At 42.0% G+C, this 16,212-nt stretch overlaps 1 protein-coding gene across 6 annotated transcripts in view; it reads right to left on the reverse strand.

Moving 5' to 3' along the window:
• The window catches only part of COL12A1 (collagen type XII alpha 1 chain), a 137,550-nt gene that overhangs the window by 59,729 nt on the left and 61,609 nt on the right, over positions 1-16,212 (reverse strand). For all 6 annotated transcript variants that reach the window (XM_044421608.1, XM_044421613.1, XM_044421614.1 and 3 more), the window contains 9 exons: positions 12,919-13,048; positions 7,996-8,135; positions 7,158-7,290; positions 7,037-7,063; positions 5,558-5,700; positions 3,491-3,620; positions 2,484-2,623; positions 1,476-1,605; positions 808-950 (listed from right to left, as the gene is read on the reverse strand). In XM_044421608.1, the coding sequence (XP_044277543.1) occupies positions 808-950; positions 1,476-1,605; positions 2,484-2,623; positions 3,491-3,620; positions 5,558-5,700; positions 7,037-7,063; positions 7,158-7,290; positions 7,996-8,135; positions 12,919-13,048 (1,116 nt within the window). The remainder of the gene's footprint in view (positions 1-807; positions 951-1,475; positions 1,606-2,483; positions 2,624-3,490; positions 3,621-5,557; positions 5,701-7,036; positions 7,064-7,157; positions 7,291-7,995; positions 8,136-12,918; positions 13,049-16,212) is intronic.

Genomic DNA, 16,212 nt, shown 5'->3' on the forward strand with positions numbered 1-16,212 from the left:
GTGAAGTTTTCCAACCTTTGGACACACTGAATCTCCCAACCGCTGCACAGAGACTGCAGAATACTGTGTATCTTGGCATGGATGTTTTAAGAGTGAGATGATGGGAATCCATGAAGCTGCCTTATTTTATTTATTTATTTATTTATTGTTCGATTTATATCCTTTTCCCTACAAAGGGCTCAAGGCAACTTACATCTCCTCCTCCATCATACCATTATACAGGTCACAGATCCCTCTAGTTCAGTTCTGCTGACCCAGACTGACAGGTGAGAGCTCTTCACTAGCCCTACCTGGAGAACTTCGGAGTAGAGCATACAAAGCATACCCTCTAGCCCATCGAGCTACAGTCCTTCCCCTAGTATGTGGCATTAAAGACCTACAAAATTTTAAATGCAAAACTGTGCTCTTTAATGACCAGCTCAGATGAGAAGAAATTGTCTCAGGCCACGTGGCATGTTCAACCGGTTGGTGCTTAGACAAGCAGGCATCTGAGTGAGCTGTCTGGTGGCGATAAATTCACTTTCTCCCCAGAGTTCCTCCAAGCTGGAACCAAGCAGGTTGCTTTTAGCCACTCTTTATTTTTCTAACAAATAATCTTGGTCTTGTATTTAACAATGTCCTTCTTTAATTTTGTTTTACTGATGTTTACTATCCATTTTAAACATGTGGAGCATATATATAATGACATTCAGAACTTTAAGATGGAATAGAGCACTTTATTTTATTTTCACCATCCAGGAATAATTGTGGGATGCATTCTCCTTAGCATTTATATAAGGAAAGAGCCCAAGAGGTAAAATTACTTACAGATTCTGATGGCCTTGTGCCAAGCAATGAAGAATAGACTACTCTGTATTGCTGTACTGGCCCTGGTGCAGGTTCCCACTGGACATTAAGGCTGTTTGTTGTAGGGTTATAAACTTGGATGCTTCTTGGTGTTCCTCTCATCACTGAATCAACAATAATGTATGGTAGTTAAAGAATAACTCCTTAGTTACGAAGTCAAATATCAGCAAAAACTGGCTGTAAAACAGGTGGTTGAAGCAAAGGTTCAATGCAAGTGATCTGTACAGGGCAGGATCCGAGTATGCTAAGTGTGACCTGGCTACAATAGATTTTCTCCCTATTGCAAAAATGTTCTATGCACACTTGTTTGGAAGCAAGTTCATCCTTACTTCCAAGGGAACATAGTTACGGTTGGGATATAAAGATGACTGCCCCCTTATCACTGAAAAGGATCAAGAACTATGAATTCAGCATGAAAGAATGAGAAATTGCCTTTGCATCCTTGCCAGCAACATCTGCAAAAGAGCCTGATGGGGTGATCTCAATTATTTGTAAAATGACCATAGTCTTACATTACACAGAAACTCAGTGAAAGCAGGAGGCTTCTGCGCACCTAGGTCTACACTAAATTGTGGCCAACAATTCCGCTGTTTTGTGAAGCAGAGAAAAATCCTTCCAGTTTTACTTACAAGTTTTCCCATTATCGGACTTCCGGCCTCCATCACCTTCTGGATAAGAAGGAACCACAGTTACTTTATATTGTGTGTCGTGCTGCAGATTCCTTAGGACAGCATAATTTGTGTTTCCTGGGACAGTTGCCTGTTGAGTTTTTAATTAAAAAAAGGTAAAGGGGAACATGTCATTTTGGCAACTGAATGAGTTATTTTGGAATATTTGCACTATAGCCTTCATAGTCAATAATTATTCCATTTCAGCATGTGGCTCAGGGCATACTGAATGTTTACTTTTCAGCTTGCAAAGTATTTCCTAGACAGAGAAAACTACCATGCTGACAAGAAGGACCCAACCCTAGCCTTTCCTCTGACTTGCCAGTTTTCTATTTGTTTATATACTGATCAGCATGCTGCTTTTAGGACAAACTCCTATCAAGGCAGTTTTCATTGCAAAAGACTCAAAAATATACTACAATTTAAATCCAAACAGCCAAACAAATTACAGCCAAATAAAATTACTTTAAAAGGGTTACTTACATGCAGAACACAATTAACTTAAAATGCTAGTTAAAATTTAATAACATAGCACTCAGCAAAGCTAAAGCCTTCAGGTTAACCCTTTTAACCTTGCAACAGTTAAAGAGAAAGGCATTTGGAGTAAATTCTATTTACACCACAGATGGTGCTGAGACTAGGATAACTGCTAAGCCATGGACTTCCTCTTCCAGGGGAAGGACAACCTCATCTAAGACACGCCATTCTCATCCATTCAAATCAGGCTTGTCTACCCAGGCTTGTCTGAAGAGCAATATTCAAACACAAAATCCTACACCTGTATTCTCAAGCAGACAGCTCCAAGAAGGACACAGCATGTGTTTTTTCTGAAAGGCCAGATCAGCTATAAGTGGCATCCCAAACCCATCCCAAAAGTGAAATAAAATATATCAAAACAAAATAAACCTAGCAAAACCAGGAGCAGGTTTTGGACAGGTATGATGTAAAGAGCAATCTAAAAATCAGTACCAGTTCTTCTGCACCACCCGACACTGGTGCATAAAACAATTTGTACTGCCGTGGGTTCCCTTCAGCATGATCCCATCGAACATTCAGTGTGCTGGTGGTTGGATCATAAACTCTGAGATTCTTGACTGTGTTGAGAGGTTCTGAAATAAATCACAGCATTGTCAGAGTTCTTGTTTGTTAATCGTGGTGTCCTATTATACAAAGTGGCTGTATCTGCTACAGTTAAATGACACGATAGAGCAAACGCATAACATGCTGAAATTTATCTCCCACACTGTCATGTGGAAGCTGCCCAGCAACTCCAGATGCATGTCATCATCCATGCTGACACTGCTGGTCTTGCGGGACCAAGGGTCTGATTAAGTATGAATCAGTTTCCTATGCTCCACTTGTATTTATGTAATCTAATGGAAGCTGTGCATTCCAGCACTAAACGGGTAGCACACAGCTTTGAAAGAGCTAAATGGAAATGAAGTAGAGGGAATAAAGATGAAAGTTTCATAGAAGTATTAAGCATGACTAGTCGAAACAACTAGCTTTGCTGGTCTTTGTCATAACTTCAAACTGAAAAAAAATATCCTTGATTGGTCAAAACAGCATCTTCTCAATAAAAAAATTGCAGTATTTATTCTGTTACAGGGCCATATTCCAGAAGCCTTCCCTTGGGGAAAGAAGTATGGATGCCCCACAAGAGCTGAGTAAGAACTGTGCATTTGTCATCTAGTAAAACAAATATCTGGAAAAATCAGATGAGTCCCCCCACTCCCTTCCCTGCAGACACACACTTAAAAGGAAGTGAAATGCACACAAATAATTATATATCTAAAAAGACATTTTGACATTTAATGTAAGTATCTTTTTTAACAATTGGGAATGGGAAAAAGAAAGAAATGCATGTGTGGACAGAGGAAACCCAAAACCCGCTGACTTTCTAAATGAGTTCACATTACTTGTTCGTAACAGTTCACAAATGAAAAAAAAACACCACTCAACAGTGTTGTACTTACTGGTTTTGCCCCTGCCTGTCATCTGCCCTCCTTCACCATCTGCATATATGGATGAAACTGTAACACTATAAGGGGTATCAGGCTGCAGTTTCTGGAGCACAACACTGCTCTGCCTCCCTCCCACTGTGGTCTGGAAAACAGTAGAACGACACATAAATGGAGGGAGCAGAGCACTAAATGCTAGAGATGCTGAAAAAAGACATCTTATGCATATTACCCTATGTACCCTCTTCTGCTTTCCAACTCTGGGCTGGGTATTATGTGCCTAGGGCAGCTGCAATCCTACACACACTTACCTGGTAGTCCCAGAGAACACTCTGGACCTTACTGCTGAGCAGGCATGTAGAGGCCTGTGCCATCAGTCAAGTATTTTGCCTTATTCCTTCTGTGATTTTTAAATTATCAGAACAACTTTAATCATGTATCGCACAGAAGAGAATCAAGTATTAGGCTCTGTGTGGTTTTTAAAAAAACATCTGCTGTTTAGACTGTCTTACCTATTCTATGTATCAGTTGTACAAATCTCCTGATCTCCAACGTATACTTGAAGGGCATATTGGGCCATTATTGCTTTTAAAATAAACCAGTGTTGACATTTATTAAAACAGAAAAATAAGGTGATGCCAACCATGGTTTAGATAGAAATGCTGTGATCTTTCCCCAAACCCATTGTTTGACCTCTCTGGTGGACAACTGGACAGGTAATATAGAATGGAGTGCACAAAAGCTCAGGCCTTCCAGCCAATCCAACTCAGTGGAGTTCCAGTCCAGCTGTATGGACCATATTGCCTTTCTTCTGGCCATACCTCCTTTCCCCAAAGCACTGGTTGACTGGTGGTTTCCCACCTTCTGAGCAGTTTCTTTGTCATTCTCAAAGAATGTAAGGCCTTTACTAAGATGAATTACAAGCAACAAGAGCTTTAAACTACAACAAGCTGGAATTTTCTGTACCATGTGAAATTTTGCCCTTGTTTTGTTTTTGGCCTCTCAAAAATTGAATTTGGTCCTGGGGTTGAAAGAGGTTCCCCACCCCTACATGAAAAGCACTTCCAGCAAGAAAAGAGCATACAAACCATTGCAGAAGATCACTTATGATATGATTTGTTTATTTCATGAACATAGATTGCATACCTATTAAGAACCTCTACCAAATTCTCCTCTGAGCACACAGCAAAATGAATTGTTTGCAACTGTAACACATGGCAATCTATGCAGTCTGCATGCTTTTTCCTCCTTATGAGGTTAGCACATAAGAAATATGCACTGTTTGGAGATCTTAGATAGCCTATCCTGAAAAAAGAGTTGTTTGACAACTTTTTGCCTCCCCACAGCCCCAAAGAATGTTCTGCAAGTTTTGTATCTAGGACTATATTTCGATGAAGTGACATTTTCCAGATGACATCTGAAAGATTAATGAGTCATCCTGTGATATAGGAAACCAATCCATTTGATTTTATATAATATCTATATAGCTTCCTCCAGAATGCCAAAGATTACAGTGCTCCAATGCAGTAGTTCCCAGCCTTTTCTACGCCCTAGAATATGTCTGATTTGTGTCCACACCCCTTACAAAAGTAATATCACATTTGAAGATGAAGTCAAATTTCTAGTTTTTGAACCACAAATTAAACCACATATGGTACTGCAGGTAAACAAACTGAACTCAAATTCAAAAATAAATTGAGCAAATACCAAAAAATGTAAACAGTCAAATCATTCTTGGAACTTTCTTGCTGATTGTGATTCACAAGTCTGCCTGTGGATTCAGGCAATTCCTAGATTTTGTCTTGATTGACAAAAGAGAGTTGAATCCAAATGCCAACAAAATAATAATAAATAATTTTATTATTGGAATTTTTTTGGTGAAAAACATCAACATTCACCAGTTTTGGCAATGTAGCCTTCCTCTTTGTTGTGCCCCCTGAAATGTCATTTTGTACCCCCTGGGGGTGTGGGCACCTGAGGTTGGGAACCCCTGCTCTTAGATCTTAGAATTGATCTTAGAAAGTTATTTAGGAAGGTATGCTTTCCCCTAGATAAGAATTCTAATTTTCCCGAATAACTTACCGATTGTTCAACACCATCAGCAGCTGCAGGTCGATAAACAATCCTGTACCGTTGCACACGTCCAGTGGCAGGGTCCCATTTGACGGTCAAGCTGCTGGACGAGGCATTGTACACCTGGAGGTTCCGTGGACCACTCTTTGGCACTGACATGGAAGTATTAAGCAGTTGAAACAAGAACAACAGAGTCTTGCAGCACTATAAGAGCTAAAAAATTTATTCTGGCATAAACTTTTATTGACTACAATCCACTTCATCAAAGATATGGAGTGTTACTGAAGATTTTAAGTGTATGTGCAGCACATATAGTAATGGAGCCAAGGGTGGGAACTGTAAACAGTGAAGTCAGAAAAAAATGGAATTCAGAGAGTAGTGACAGTGACAATCACATTATTAACAGTAACCATTCACAAAATGTAAGAACTGAAGTGCAACAATAAATGTATAATAGAATCATTCTATATTATGATGTAAAACCTATGCTAAGTCTGTTATTGTTTGCCACTGAGAAAGTTCATTTTTAAAGTTTTTTATAATAATGAATAATTAAAACTGGGAATAGCAATATGCGTATGTATTTGGGAACCTGACTAGAACCTTAAAATGCAGCCTACTGTAGAATTTGGACTATAGCATAATATATAATGAGAACCAAGGAGAACTGAATAGGAGTGTGGAAGGACACTAAGCATGAGCAACGGGGAGCATCACCACATGCATTAATTCACAGAACTGCACTTCTTTTAGAAATATATCCAAAGCAATACCACCCCACTCCATTCATTACATGCATGTGTGAAATGTACTTCTATGCACAAAATGGGGTGTGGAACTCTTACTTAACTATTGCAAAGTAAGTCTTGCTGATCTAGGCAGAATGTGTATCTAAGTTGATATGCTTAAGATAAAAGGATCAATGAGCAGATTTACCTAAACAACAGTGTGGAATAGGCAACACATTGTGCTCTTCTCTTGTCTCCTAACTCAGAAAAAAGATGTAGAGGAATTTGTTCCCACAGAACTACTAGAGATCTGCATGAATCTCTGTCTTTCCACTGTGTATACCACAGAAGGTTTTAGGACTAGACCCACACTCTTTATGGCCTTAACAGTTTATAGCAAGTGGTCTTTAGGGCACTACTGCACTGCACTGCTTTATGGAAGCCAAAAACAAAAACTGTTGGTATGGTCCTCTCTTCAGGACCTGAACTTTAGAAATTTAGGCAACAGATGCTGGGGGCCCAGTTAATGCACAGCATTGCACATTGGCACTGGGGCTCACCAGCTCTATCCCATGCCCTCTGAACAGCCTGCAGAAATTCAGGAGAAATTCCAAGAAGCAGTCTCCAAAATGCAATTTGGTTAACCCAGTGTATGCACATGTGTGTGTATGCGCCTTTCCTGCATCCTGGCTTGACCACACACAATGTCCTCTATTACAGCCTGGCATAAAAAATGCTATTCAAGAATTCAGGATCTTACCTGGTGTTGTTATAGGTACAATAGGCACTGTAAAAAATACAAACAAAGTGTGTATGAAAAGCATGCCCTTTACTTGTTACACATTGTAAACAATACATTAGCACATTGCAGAATTGCTTACATGTGCGTTCACTGCCAATCAATTCATCGCTCTCCGACTCATCAGGATAAACTGCAGTCACTGCGATATCATACAATGTGTCTGGTGTCAGATCATGAAAAACCAATGTGTTTTCATCTCCATTTAGAATCATCTTTGGAATTGCAGAAAAAGGCAAGAAAGAAAGTAACAAAGTTACCCAGCAACATAATCCATGTAACTATTAGCCATGTTTTTAACAGCAGATATTACAAGATTTTTACATGCAAAGTTCTATCTACAGACAATAGAACTAATACAGATTTCCATATTGTATGCTAGGACACAATAGAAGGGTATTGTGAGAAGGGGCTGCAGAATGCACAAAAATTGGTCCCACTACCTTAGACACATCTGCTGCTCTATGCCCTCCTCCCCATGCAACATTGGTCTCTACCAATCTTTGAACGGTAGTGCCATCTTGAAAGAGATTGTAAGGACAAGCTCTGACTCCATGACCAGCCTACAATACAGACTATAAGGATGAGGGAAATCGCAGAATTTTCACCATTGCCCAGAAAACACAGTTCTGTCCCAGAACTCTCTTACTGGGTAAAAGAGATAAGTAGTGAATGCTGTATTAACTGGGATATTAGCCATATTACAATAAAGACCCTGCCTTTTGTTCTGGGAGACAACTGAGAGAACATGAACACACACACACACACCCTCCGAGTATAAAGGTGACTTATCCCTCCAATTTTCATCAAGAAGAAAACTGCTTCTCTGAATATCAAATGTTTGGGAAATATTAGACTAACATTTCAGACAGACAAAAGCTTTTGCATGTACTCATTTGTGAGCAACCAAAAATTCTTACCTCCTTTTTTTCAGGTGCACCATAAAGCCCCCACATTACTCTATAGAGAGCTACATCAGGTGCTCCATGGTCCCAAGTGGCTCTGAAAGAAGTCTTGGTTACCTGATCAGTTCTTAAATTGAGTGGTGCTGGTACAGGTACTGCCAGAGGGAAAAAAGAGAGAAAAACTTGCTTTCAAGGGAAAAAAAACTTGTAACTAGAAGCATACAGTTACACATGTAGATGATACGCTGCCGCATGCCAAAACAGAATGTTTCCCATTCCGTTTTGGGATGCAACCACATGGGAAATGCATTAAGTAATTTACAAGCCATAGATCTGTAGGGTAAGTCCTCCATTTTTCTGAAGCAGTACAGCTTTTTTTTTTTAATTACCACTGCAGACCTGTCAGCTCCAGGGGCAGCACACACAGAAAGCCACTGCACATGCCACAGATGGCATCTGCTCATGGCAAAGTCCAGCAGCTGCCTTGGGTTCATGAATGACTGACCAAACTGTAACTCAAGACCATCAATCTCTGTGTCTATTACTCTAGGGTGAACCTTTGCTTTATAGGCATCCTCCTGCTTTTCGGCTTCCTTTAGGGGCTTCTAGTTGGCCCCAACAGAAAATAAGAAGCTGGACTAGACAGACTTTTGGTTTCATTCACCAAGGTTCTTCTTAAGTTCATAATCTCCAAGAGCAGTGACTACATCTTACTGCCAACTTGATAGCTGGCTCTTTTGCACATTGAACAGTCCACCCAAGGTGTCTAGTTCCTTGAGCCATACACCATGCAAAGAAGAATCTCGCACAATACCAAAAGCAGCAGTTTCCATTTTCCCACAATTCTTGCTCACAGCTGTTGCTGCTGTCATACTGCTCAACTCATTTTTTCATGTTTTACTGTTCACATGAGTAGAGCACGCATGTGCGCTTGCTGTTAAATATGCAAAAGACGGCCAAATGTAATGAATCAACCCTGAATTAATTTCATGTCGGCTGAAATCTGTTTGAAGCATGGCAAGAGCACTTGCCAAAGCCAAAAACCTTGTCAATACTATGAGAAAAGGCAGACACCCTGACACCAAAACCCTGAGCTCTGCCTCTGCTCATATAACTAAGTCACTCTTTCTTTTAAACCCCAAAGGAAAAGAGAGAGGGATTAATCTCACATGTAGCCAAAACCAGATTGCTACTTTGCAATACACAATTGTACTCATTCCCAGACTAGGCCAAATGCTCCATCCCTTTCCCCACATGTATTTTCCTTTCACGGAAAGAAAAGGTCTATTCTTTTCTGAGAAGACAATGGCTCCCCAATGCTGCAGTGAGGGAACATTTTACCATTTGCTTTGCTCAAATCCCACCTGCTCCCTCAATCTCTTGTCTATTATCTGAAAAACACTCTTACGAACATGAGGACAACAGCGTATCTGTGGCTTGTTTGGGAGGTTTGGTTTGGTTTTGGACAAACAGCAGACATGGGTGGAATGAGTATTTTCATTGGGACTCTGTGACAGGGAGGTATGGTTTAATGAAGCCCTGTTATTAGCTGCATGGGTGCCGGTGCAGCTTTCTTTCTGGGGTTAATAGCAACCATGTCAAGAGATGGCAGGACTCTTTTCCTTGAAATAGAGGTAAAAAGAGAGAGACTTAAACCCTCCCCTTCATGCCACAGCCCCAGTAGTCTAGCACAGCCTACCTAGCCATTTTACTTTTTACACTGCGTATGGCTTGTGCTCATTTTATCCTGATAATCGCTATGGCACATTTTATCTACTAGTAGGACACAACTCCAAGTCTGGTTCTGGTAGAAAGACCTGCCCTATATGGAGTTTCACTCTGTCCTGAAGGCACTGCACATGTTACACCACAGCTGGTTTTAGAAAGATTTCTCTTCTAAATCCCTCCTTTGAAGGACTATTTTTGCATGATTATTAGAGGGGGATTTTAATTTGCTTTTAAAAATGTAAATAGGCTGGGCAGGAGAGTCATGCATCTGCAGAGTTTCTCTTTTTCAAAAGATAATGTATTTTGTGCTGCATGTCTTTTTCTGTCATTGCTTTTTAATGTTTAATTTGATTTCTGTTTGTTAAATTGTATGTTGATTCTACTTATTACTTAATGTTTTGTCCTTGTTTAAATGGTGTATTGTATTTTGTTTAAATTGTATTTGAAATGCCTGTATTTTAAAATTACCTCCAGCATCAATCCCTGTTTTTGTACTGCTACCAAATACTGCAGAAAATTTCTATTTTATATTGTTATTACAATGCTTATCAGACCTTTGATCACTAGTTCAGAGAGTAAATTGGTTTTTAAAATGGCAGATGCAAATTGCCAAGGGGAGAAATTGAGGACTTCCATTTTATATCTGGTTTCATTTTATAGTGCTGCAGCCCCTGAGGAACATGGAGAAATGATCAGCAATCCAGCATACAGGGAGTTAGAAGAAGAGGCTGCTAATCTGTAAGTTAAAGTTCTTTTTAAAAAGAAAACGAGAAAAGACAGGGTATAAATCAAATAAATAATCATCTCATAATTAATACAGAGTTTTAAAAACAGCCTATTCAATGTATATAAGGGCTTCAATTTCAGTGGAATGCATGCACTGAACAGTTAGGAAAACTAAACTGGTTGGAGGATTCTCTCATTTGATTTATATAGAGTCCCCCTAACCTTTTGGAACCAATGGGCATATTTAAAATTTTGAAAGGCTGTTACAGGTACACTCATTAATCTTTGTCATGATCCTAGTGACAAGAATCATTGTGAAGGCAAAAGAAAGAATCTGGATGCTGGACCCATGCATAAATGCCAGTCCAGACTCAATGTCAAGGAAGGGCACGGAGAGCTCAACAAGCTAACCTTCCTAGTTTTCTGACAACTTCAGAAAGTTCTTGTGTTTATACCTGTGAGTCCTTATCAGGGGACGGTGGCTGGTAATGTAAAGAATCGTGTAAGACCTGCAGACTACCCTGAAGAAAGTCAATAGTACAAAAGGATACCAAGTCAATGGTGTTGGTAGCCCTTGAGAGGTTAAGGAATACAACCAAGGTTAGTTCAGAGGGTGCTCCTTCAGGAATTTTGAAGTTCATCACCTATAATTCCAATCATATATTGGCCCTACTTTTAGGGTATGGCAGCTCTCCATTTTCAAGCACAATGACAGCAGCACTCTTTTCAGTGGTTCTTAGAATCACCAAAGACCATCAGAGGAGAAATGCATTATTCCCTCTAAATAAATGGTCCCAGATGACCAAGAGCACCATTTGCCTCCTCTGGTGCATTCATCTCAGGTTCCACAAGAAGACATCAGTTTTGTGTCACAGAGATTGAAATGACCGTGACCTCCACATATAATTTCAAAATAGGAAGGAGACTTGCAGATCAAGTTATAACAGTGCAAAATTGAAATATATCAAAATATTCCACTTCTGGTATATGTTTGGTTTTAAGTGCAGATTCACTTCTACATTTTCCTAACATGTGGGGGGTGGGGGGAGAAAAATGGAAGTGCAGAAAGGATGAGGGGAGGAACAAGCAATGCAGACAGCGAGTCAGCAAAGTACGCTGCAACCTCATGTAGCTTCAATATAGTGGGAGTTGGGGCAATGGTGGCGGCAGCAGCAACAGCAGCAGCAGCAACAACAACTCCTTGTAACAAAAAAAATGGGAATGTCATCTACTGAACCACATAAGAAAGATCCTACCTTGATTCAGCCATAGATGATTACAGAAATTTGTATCTGGATAAATTCTACCTCAAAATCACACTTCCTTAATACTCATAGCAATATGCTAATGGAAGAACATGAGGATAATTCCAGTCCAACAAAGATAAATATGCAAGGGCTTGCTAGAACTAGTCTGAGGTAGCCCCCAACATTAGCAACCCTGGCCCAGCGGTTGTGGACTCAGTCTTGTGCAGTCTCCTTTGCTCCATTTTCTTGCCTTTATGTAATGTCTTGAGCCACTATGTTCTCACCAAGATTTCTATTGCATTTTCCTCATGTCATACAGCATACTTAGTATCTTCGTTCCCCTGTTCTTTGTAAATTCTACAGGCAACCGCCAAGAGACACGGGGCGCAAAGGCCGTGACCTGGTTGCGTCCTATGAAATGTTGTTTTGTCTGTCCCTGAGTCAGCCATTGGTGTGCATAGTGGAATGCATTGGCCAATAAAGAGATTGATGCTTCCTGGGGCCAATGACTCCTCTGCTATCCAAAGCACTATTTCTAACAATATATCTAAGAGAAGCTGTGCCAGAGACACCCCTTGGTCATTGCAATGGGCATTTCACCATACTTGATAGTATGTTGTGCATCCAGTGTCATGATGCTACTCCTGGAACTGTGTTATTATTATTACATTGCATTTATATCCCTCATTTTTTCTTCTTTGGGGGAACCCGAGTGGTTTACATAGCCCCATTTTATCCTCACAACAACCCTGTGAGGGAGGCTGGGCTGAGAGTCTGTGACTGGCCCAAAGCTACCCAGTAAGCTTTGTGGCCAAGTGGGTTTTACAACTCAAACTCCCAAATCCTCAGCCCAGCAGTCTTGCCACCAAACTGCACTGATTCTATACAATATCTGTGGGTACTGGCTGTTGTCCTGATTTTGTGATTGCTAAAAAAGCTATGTTGTTTTATTTCATTATTTTATTTTTGGCTTATCTGGCATCTCTTTACCTATCACGGCAACCAGAATCTCCTGGAGTGTTATCTGGGCCTGATCATATGATTAGAAAGAAGTGTTTCTTTAAAAAGTACAGAAATGCTGACCCAATGCCTCAGTCTCTCCCTAGAAATATTTTCAGAACTCATAGATATAAACCACTTAAGCTCTTCCGGCATTAGTACTTACAGACCTTCACACTGCAAACCATACATTTGTGTAAGAATCTACAGAAACCATTAAGCAATTGAGTTAACGTACAAGTGGTAGCATCTGCAGTTATGGGCACAGATACTCCTTCATCATATACTGCAACGAGCTCAATATTGTAGCGTGTTCTTGACGAAAGTCCAGGGAGATCTATGCTTGTCTGAGATGAATCCACTTCCACCTAAACATAAACAACAAAACCACTTTTTTAAGCACCACTTTTCTTCCTGAAGTTCAAGTTTCACATTCCGCCCCTGGCCTCCCCACACACATGCACACAGTTCAGGACATTATTTCTGCTGAATGAAAGAACACTACCTCCATCCGCGCCACCCGGACCCTGTGCCGCCCAGACCCTGCCGCTGCTCCGCCACCCGCTGCTGCCTGCTGCTGCCGCTGCCCTGCTGCAGAGGCCAGGACCACCGGCCCAGGACCCTGCTCCAGCCTGCTTCCCCCGGCGTGTGTGAGAGACACGCCGGGAAGGGGTGGGGCACTAGCAGCGGCCAGGGCTGGCAGCCGAAGGGCGACGGCCTAAGGGCCGTCGCCGTCTGGGGGGCCGTTCGAGGGGCTGGGCTGGCCAGGGGCTCTGGCCGTGGATTGGTTTTATTTATTTGTGGGCTAGTGGCGGTCTAGGTGGAGGACAGTAGGATGTTTTGTTGGTTTTAGATTGGTTTTAATTGGTGCATCTCGTGCTTATTATGATGTTCCCTAGGGAGCACGGGGCTGCCACCATTGGGGTGGTGATGGGCAATGGGCATTATGGCGTTGGGGGTCTAATGGGTCAGCCTAGAAGAAGGAGGGACAGATGGTTAACACCTGTCCCTCTTTCTGGTTATTCCTCCAGCCGGCGGGTTCCAGGTAGACTTGTCAACTGCCCTCCGGGCCTGTCGGTGCTGCTGCTTAATGCCAGGTCGGTCCAAAATAAGGCAACACTCATCCATGATTTGATCATGGATGAGAGGGCCGACCTGGCGTGCATTACAGAGACCTGGGCGGGTGAGGGGGGGGATGTTTCCCTCTCACAATTGTGCCCGCCCAGGTACCTGGTCCAGCACTGACCACGCCTGGAGGGGAGGGGAGGGGGGGTCGCAGTTATGCCATGGAGTTCCGCAGAGGTCCATTTTGTCCCCTTTGCTATTTAACATCTACATGAAACCGCTGGGAGAGGTCATCAGGAGGTGTGGGCTGAGGAATCATCAGTACGCTGATGATACCCAGCTCTACCTCTCATTTTCCACCAATCCAGGTGAGGCAGTGGCTGTGCTGAACCAGTGCCTGGCCGAGGTAATGGGCTGGATGAGGGCCAATAAACTGAAGCTCAATCCAGACAAGACAGAGGTTCTGTTGGTGGGTGGCTCGGGCCTTGGGATGGGGGACTTGGGCCTTGTCCTAAATGGGGTTGCACTCCCTTTGAGGGACAGGGTTCGCAGCTTGGGAGTGCTCCTCGACCCTGAGCTGTCTCTAGAAGCTCAGGTGATGGCGGTGGCGAGGAGCGTCTTCCTTCAGCTTTGGCTGATACATCAGCTGCGTCCCTTCCTGGAGAACGACTGCCTGGCGACAGTGACACACGTGCTGGTAACTTTCCGATTAGATTTCTATAACGCGCTCTACGTGGGGCTACCCTTGAAGACGGTCTGGATACTTCAATTGGTGCAGAATAGAGCTGCCAGGTTGCTGATGGGGACTGGGCATTGTTCCCATATAACCCCAGTTCTCCGTCAGCTCCACAGGCTCCTGATTGAAGTCCGGGCCCAATTCAAGGTGTTGGTTATGACCTAAACAGCCCTAAACGGCTTGGGACCTGGATATCTAAAGGAACGCTTGCGCCCATATATGCCCTCCCACCCCCCGAGATCAGCAATGGATGCCCTTCTCCGGGAACCCTCTGTGAATGATATTAGGAGGGTGAGTACCCGCAGGAGGGCTTTCTCTGCAGTGGCACCCCATCTATGGAATGTGCTCCCCAGAGAGGTCCGCCTGGTGCCGTCATTATTTGCTTTTTGGCGCCAGGCTAAGACCTTTTTATTTAAAACTTATTTTAATTGCTAAATTATTGTATTTATTAGGATTTTAAATTAGCCGAGAATGCACCGGGGGTTTTAAATGTTTTTTTTTCTTTTAAATTGTTAAATTGTTATTGCTTATGTATGCTTTTTTGTATTTTTTGTGAGCCACCCCGAGGCTTTGTTGAGATGGGGGCAGCATAGAAATGTTTTAAATAAATAATAAATAAATAAATAAATTTTGTTTTACACTGAATATTTGCAAATTAACTGCACAATGATATATTCAGATGGAGGTATTTTCCAAGATACTTTCCAAAAAACCTTTGCAGTTTTCCCAGTTACCAATTTAAAGAATGCTTGTGCTGCTTCCCGCACCTCAGACAATTTGCTGTGATCTACTATTCACTATAGTTCAAACTCGTATCTTCATTGTGCTCCATCTTGCATCCCATTGCCTTTACTCCCTGGTTCTTATTTCATTTTGTATAAATGAGTATTCCATTTTCTCTAACAGTCCACATACCAGCTGTTATCAATTTCTTATAGCTTGTAGTCATGCGGCAGAGATTCTCCAGTGCAGCAATGCTAGCTGCTAAAGCTCATTCAGTATATACTGCCTTATTACCACTGAAGGAGAAGGAACTTTGTTTAAGGGGAGCTCAGATTTACAGATCACCCACTGGGGCTCCTGATTGCTCTTTAGTAACAGTCCTGTAGGTGGTCACATTTTAATGGTGATGTGCACAACCACAAAACGTGGTTGGGTCCCCAGTCTGGTGTTTCAGAATGCAGCCTAATTCGGCTTGGGCCAACTCAGTGGCCACTCACTTTAATGAATCCAACTCTTTATACTTGTCATTATCACAGGAAATCAAGAAGGAGCTGTAACTTTCTCCTGTTGTCATAACTGGATGACATCTACAAGTATGGTAGTTCCTTACAAGGGAATCATGCCCGCCAAATTTAAGACAAATATGTCTAGGCATTTTTCTGCTATGTCTCATTAAATTTGCTTTTAGAAACAAAAGGGAACTGCCAGTAACTCCTTCAGTTCTTGGCAGACTGGACAACATCTGCAGAGACAGGTGCCTCTTCTGAAGGGATCAAGCCTGCTGAGTTTCAGGTGAATAGGTGCATGGAGCTATGTGCAACAGCAGTCTTTGGATGTTTCCAAAAGTGGATGTGGTTGTTCCCCAACAGTTTCTGAGGGTAGCATATTTTCTGGAAGCAGAGTGGGGTATTACTGATATACGTCCCTTAATTCTCCTCTATGGTTCTCGACCCTGAAAACTGGTCTGAAAATGGTATGCAGCACAGAGGCATCTAGGTGCAGAGTGCA

Source organism: Varanus komodoensis, unplaced genomic scaffold (assembly GCF_004798865.1).
Source record: "Varanus komodoensis strain SLA01 unplaced genomic scaffold, ASM479886v1 scaffold12, whole genome shotgun sequence".
Taxonomy (NCBI): Eukaryota; Metazoa; Chordata; class Lepidosauria; order Squamata; family Varanidae; genus Varanus; species Varanus komodoensis.